The 6,449-nt window shown below is 36.6% G+C and overlaps 1 protein-coding gene across 6 annotated transcripts in view; it reads right to left on the reverse strand.

The window, feature by feature from the left end:
• Window positions 1-6,219, reverse strand: part of zswim7 (zinc finger, SWIM-type containing 7) — a 60,980-nt gene extending 54,761 nt beyond the window's left edge. For all 6 annotated transcript variants that reach the window (XR_007894009.1, XR_007894008.1, XR_007894012.1 and 3 more), the window contains exons 1-4: window positions 6,090-6,219; window positions 5,758-5,840; window positions 3,475-3,496; window positions 2,367-2,469 (exon numbers count right to left, since the gene is read on the reverse strand). Coding sequence is in view for 1 of the 6 variants with exons in the window: in XM_051664619.1 (XP_051520579.1) it covers window positions 2,367-2,469; window positions 3,475-3,496; window positions 5,758-5,833 (201 nt within the window). In the remaining 5 variants the exon portion in view is untranslated. The remainder of the gene's footprint in view (window positions 1-2,366; window positions 2,470-3,474; window positions 3,497-5,757; window positions 5,841-6,089) is intronic.
• Window positions 6,220-6,449: the final 230 nt, after the last annotated feature.

The following is a 6,449-nucleotide window of genomic DNA, read 5'->3' on the forward strand; positions in this document are numbered from 1 at the left end:
GAAATGGTGCAATTTCCAAACCAGGCAGTGATGCAGCTGCTCAGGATGCTCTTGTTAGTCACTCTGTAGAATGTGGCGAGGATGGGCGGTGGGAGATGGGCTTTTCTCAGCCTTTGCAGAAAGTAGAGACGCTGCTGGGCTTTCTTTGTTATGGAGCTGGTGTTGAGGGACCAGTTGAGGTTCTCCACCAGGTGAACACCAAAGAATTTGGTGCTCTTGATGATCTCCACAGAGGAGCCATTGATGTTCAGCAGAGAGTGGTCACTCCGTGTTCCCCTGAAGTCAAATAATAATTTCCAAATAATAATTTGGAAAAGGTTTATCAGAGAAGACATCCTTTGTTATGTATGAAGAATCATTTGTTAATGAATTCTGTAGTCATTTTTAATGCATGCATGCTTTATATCCTTCTTACATAATGTTGAGGGAATGTGCTTTTCCCCCTGTGCTCCCAGAAATGTTGACTTGTTGTTGGGTTCCATTCTATGACGTTTGTTATCCGGTCTGTTCTTGCACATGTGCACTCCTCAAAAACCTGTAAGAATGCTGCTTATTTGTTTATATAACCAGATGAGCTGAGTTCTCCGGGAGAAACCTGGGTGTGTTAAACCGCTTTCTCTTAATCCCTTAAAAGGTGTGAGTAAATCTACATTCTCGTTTACTTGACGTTTCAGAATGCAGCTTTCTGCAAAATTCCTGGAATAAACTGTTTCCTTAAGTGCATGTAACGTGGTCATAGTTTCTGATTTCAGCCAGTTATTCCATAGTCTCATACATGTCTATGCTTTGTGTTTGATTGGTAGCTGTTCATTTCTAGTGGTGCTGAAATGCTGCATCTTTCTCTTTTCTTTGTGGTTGCTGAAAACTGCAGTTGCAGTAAGCATTTAATCTTAATTTTAAACTAATCTGAAAAAAGTTATCTTTTTTTTTCAGTCTGAATGCTACTCTTGCCAGTCGTAAAAACATTAAACTTCGATTCATTAAGTATTATCTTTCACTAGTCAGTAGGTATTGGACCCTGGTTCCTCTCGACTGTTTGGGGCACCAGTTGCAAATACATAAACTGGTGCCTATTCATATAGTCGATTGACACTACCTGCCAACATCTTACAGATGGTCTGTCATAATTTTTTGCTTGCGCTCTGTGCTCGATTTCACCAACCCACTTGCACCTAGACTTAGCGCATGTATAAAAATACCAAACCTCTTTGGACATGCCCAAGGACTTTGCACATATGACGTATTGCATAGCAGATAGCACTGCATGCAAGACGTAACGGTCTTAAAACAGAGCCCTTAGAATGTTTTTTTTTATTTTATTTTATTAAAAACAGTCAAAATCTGGTCAATTCTTCAACCTCTCTCTGACCAAATGAATTACGTTTTAAAATAAGTTTCTTTCTGCTGTAAAACAGGTGTTGTTTTCTATGTTAACACCCTCTTCTCATGCAAAAAGATTAATAGTGCTTTGCTGCACTTTACAGGTTGCAGTGGGTTTGCTGTCTGGTCCAACAGTTTGTTTTGGCCATTCCTTCGCAAAAGGATACGTTACATGTTGCACATTCACAAAACAACTAGTGCTTATATTTGGCAGCCCATATATTTTATATTCAGCTCGTTTCGTGAACTGCAGTGTGGTAAGTGCTTCACAAAACCAGGAACACCACAAATTTTGGTGGACGTTAGTAGGATTCATGTTTTGAGCTTTGCATGTTTCAGTGTGATTTAATGGTATTTAATGGTCACGATATTAGCAGGAATGAGGACCAAATGCAAGAATGAGTGAAATAACTGGGTTTATTAAACAAAAGAAAACAAACAAGCAACACAAAATTCTCATGGGGAAGAGACAACAGAGAAAACATAAACTTGAATAAAGATATCAACAGGGACCAACCGGGAACAGGAACACAACTAGAACAGACAAACCAACTCACAAAACGTTCTGACAAACATGAGAGAAGGCACAATATATAGCAGGCAGAGCACATGAGTAACAGGTGAAGACAATAAACATGACAAGGACTAGATGAGGAGGCGTGGCAAGGGGAAACAAGTGGGCAGGGTCAGGGGAGTGCATGGCAGGCACAAACACAAACAGAGTTTAAGCACAACACAGAGACAAACACAACCTCAGAACATAGAAGGGAGAGGGCTGCCAGACCAGGGTCATGACAAGTACAACATGTACTTTTCATTTTTTAACTTAAAATAATAATAATAATAATAATAAGGAAATGTATTATTTTTATTTTTATGATTATGTCACCTTTAAATAAATCTACATGGCTATATTTTTTGGAAGACGTTTGTAATTTCATATTGTTGCAGATTTTGTCTGCAGTATTTTGCAAAGTCAATCCTACCTGAAAAGCCTTTCGACCGCTGGGTGAGGACACACATGTGACAGACCGCTGGTCCACCAAGTCCAATGCCTGCAGAGCACATGAGCCAAACACAAACCGCAACCTGTGTGTGAGACAGAACAAGAGCAAAAACACTCAGAGATAACTTGATAAGTGAATTGTCCACCTCCAGGTGATCATGGTGGTGAAGAGAATATGATAGCGACAAAAAAAAAAAAAAAAAAAAAAAACGAAGCTGAGTGCAACAAACCTCAGACCACTCTTACTTTTAAAGTAATAGAACACCCAAAACTGAGAGTTGTCATTATTTAGACATCCTCAAGTTGTTCCAAACATACTGTTATCTTTTCAGTGGAACACAAAAAGAATCTTTAAACATCTCTTTTCCATACAACAACAGTTCATAATGACCACATCTGTTTACTTCCATTGCAGCTCTCAAATATCATACGTCATTCTGCATATCTAAACTTCATTTGGATTCAGAAGACTATAGCACACAAATCGTATAAACTACTTTTAATATGTTTTTGTCCTTTTTTTGAGCTTGAAAGACATGGGGAATATAAACTGTCATTGTATGGAAAAGATGACATGAAAAATGACACAATACAGATCTGGCAAGACAAAAGGGTGAGTTAATATGAAATACAAAATAGCAGCATCTTAAACTCATTAAACCACATCAATGGATGCTTTAGAAAATACCAGAACCTGACTCAAGCACCACCATGAGCACATGATAATGATACTGAAACCACAATCATTTGCCTAATAAAGCAACAAGAGCCTGTGATGTGATGTGAAATGTGATTCCCACAGAAGAGTAATTACTGTGGCTTAGTGCTTCCCCTTATGACTGTCATTGAGGGTTTGAGGATGCTTTTAAAGTCATAATTTATTCAACAATGACATCTGGAAAGAGACTGCTGGTAAAGACATGCATGTCAGGGTTGGTGCCTTGAAACAAGTCTTTGAGGGATAAACATACAGTCTGTTCAATGGGCTATACAGTTTAATAACTTTAGCTGTCAAAACATTAAAAATATGTTTTTAAATGTTTAAATTTGACTTAAGAAAGAGGCAAATTAAAATAAAATATACTCACGCTATTAGTAGGTCATCTGGTACTACCAACCATTTGAAAGAAAAAAGAAACACATTTTTACTGTTAGTGTATGGGTCAATGACAAATAAGGTCAAAATATTATTAATAATTTTTTATTTTTTTTCCACCCTATTTGAAATGCCCAATTCCCAGTGCGCTTTTAAGTCCTCGTGGTGGCGTAGTGATTCGCCTCAATCCGGGTGGCGGAGGATGAATCCCAGTTGCATGAGGCATCCGCGCTTAACTCACCATGCGCCCCACTGAGAACGAACCACATTATGGCGACCACGAGGAGGTTACCCCATGTTACTCTACCCTCCCTAACAATCAGGCCAATTTGGATGTTTAGGAGACCTGGCTGGAGTCACTCAGCAAACCCTGGGATTCAAACTAGCGAACTCCAGGGGTGGTAGCCAGCATCTTTACTTGTATTTCAAAAATGTTTTCAAGCATATGTTTCAAGGTGAAAAATATTTTTTTACAAATACCATTAATTTTTAAGTCAAGAATATCAGAAGTTTTCTCACGGTTACACCAAATGACCTGAATCAAATGAGCCTTTTGATAAAAATTTCAAAATATATATATTTAATATGACAGAATAATTATTAAAAACAGTTTCAGCATTAGGGGCATTGGTTCAAAATATATAGATTAAGAACAAAAACAAATCTGCACAACAAACTGATAATTCAAAAGAAACAATGAGCCATGATTAAGTAGATTTTAATGAAGAATTATATATATATATATATATATACACACACACACACACACACACACACACTACCAGTCAAAAGTTTTGAAACACGACTGAAATGTTTCTCATGATCTTAAAAATCTTTTGATCTGAAGGCGTATGCTTAAATGTTTGAAATTAGTTTTGTAGACAAAAATATAATTGTGCCACTATATTAATTTATTTCATTATAAATCTAAAATTTTATAAGAAAATAAAAGTTTTTGAAATTGATGACTTGGACCAAATAATAAAGAAAAGCAGCCAATAAGTGCCCAACATAGATGGGAACTCCTTCAATACTGTTTAAAAAGCATCCCAGGGTGATACCTCAAGAAGTTGGTTGAGAAAATGTCAAGAGTACATGTCTGCAAATTCTAGGCAAAGGGTGACTACTCTGAAGATGCTAAAATATAACACAGTTTTGATTTATTTTGGATTTTGTTTAGTCACAACATAACTCCCATAGTTCCAGTTATGTTATTCCATAGTTTTGATGACTTTACTATTATTCTAAAATGTGAAGAAAAAAATTATAATAAAGAATAAGTGTTTCAAAACTTTTGACCGGTAGTGTGTGTATATATATATATATATATACACACACACATTTCTTTAGTGTGTGGATTCCTTTTTGATCTTGATGTAAAAAAACAACAGTGTGAACAAAGTTAACTTAAAACAACTGGGGAAAATAATTACATGATATAATTACTTAATAGTTAATTACGTATTAAACAATAAATTATGCGAAGCAGGCAACAACAAACAGTTAATTGTGGTTGTTTATTTTGGTCACTGTGGTTTTCTGGGAAAACCCCCCAAAAAGGCTCAAATTGAAAGACATTTTCACAATCTCAAACACATGACTGTGAGCATTACTCATCCCATGACATTTCTCTCTGGCATGGCCTGACATCAACATTCCAATAAAGTAAATTCTGTAATCCAGATGTTTTGAATCAAGTTTGACTGCACACATGAGGATAAAACCCTTACTTAATACAAGGGCACCTCAAATGCTGATCCTACAGGTTACTGAACCAGTTCTTCACCCTGACGAAAATAATGCTGTAGAACAAAATATTTTTCTTTGGCGGAGTGTATTTGAAGTCTGCACAAACTCTGACAATTCTGAACGAAAGAAACTTCAATATAATGCAGGACTCTCGGTGACAAGACAGCGATGAATGTTGGCGTGAGTAACATCAACTTCCGCCTGATATACCATCCACAGGATTACAAACGTCAGATATTGCTCCAGAGTGTTTTGGAAACCTGTACGGAAGTAGGGTTTTCCCTGCATTAAATTTGGTTCGGCAGCCCGAAATTTCGCTTGTTATTTTTAATTGTATTTCTTTAAAGTTTTTAGGTGCGTTTAGGTTAGAGAAACATTAGTGAGTTTATCTGTGTGAAGATTCTCAGTTATCCAGGCCATTGTAAGATGTCTAGTAGTGAACTGGACGTGTTTCTCTGTAGCTCAAGAGTGGAGAAACATCTACCCGTCAGAGACACACGTCCAGGAATATATGTGCAAGTCTTACTCTGGTTTGTCTCTGTGTAGGCTCGCTGAAGGTCTTTCAAAAGCTGCTGAGCAACCGGAAGTAAAGATGAGCCCATCACAGACCTAAACATGATGTGTCACATAAAGAAAAAATAACACGGATTTCAGGTATTACTGTACCATACTTTTTGTGAAAGCATCACGATGTGATTTGTGCGAATAAAGGCAAATTGAGCACATCAGAGGCTAGAAAACCTGCAGTGTTGTTTATTAAAAACTGCGAAGTAACTTTAAAGAAAGTGTTCGTATTTCACATATCCTCTAAGATCAATGAACTAACATAAAAATAAAATCAACATATAGACATCGTACCTGTTCAGGCTAATATTAGCAAAGACTACACGACGATTCGAGAAGCACCACGATGAAATTTCATGTTTACATTTTGTTCGTGTTTCCCGCGTCACCGGATGTCGTTTGACGTTCGAATGGAGTTGTTGGATATGTAGTTTAACTAACTTGATGATCGGTAGTAGTAGATGCTAAAGACATTCATTTCAAAATTATAAATAATATTTATCCATGTAATGAGTTTTTGAGACACAGATTTAATATGGATTTTAATGAGTGCACATTTTGTGAAAAATACATTTATGTTATTCATGTCATTTTTCCAAACATTTTAGGATGATCTTCATGATTGGATAATATTGGAATATACAGTACCTGACT

Source organism: Myxocyprinus asiaticus, chromosome 3, assembly GCF_019703515.2.
Source record: "Myxocyprinus asiaticus isolate MX2 ecotype Aquarium Trade chromosome 3, UBuf_Myxa_2, whole genome shotgun sequence".
Taxonomy (NCBI): Eukaryota; Metazoa; Chordata; class Actinopteri; order Cypriniformes; family Catostomidae; genus Myxocyprinus; species Myxocyprinus asiaticus.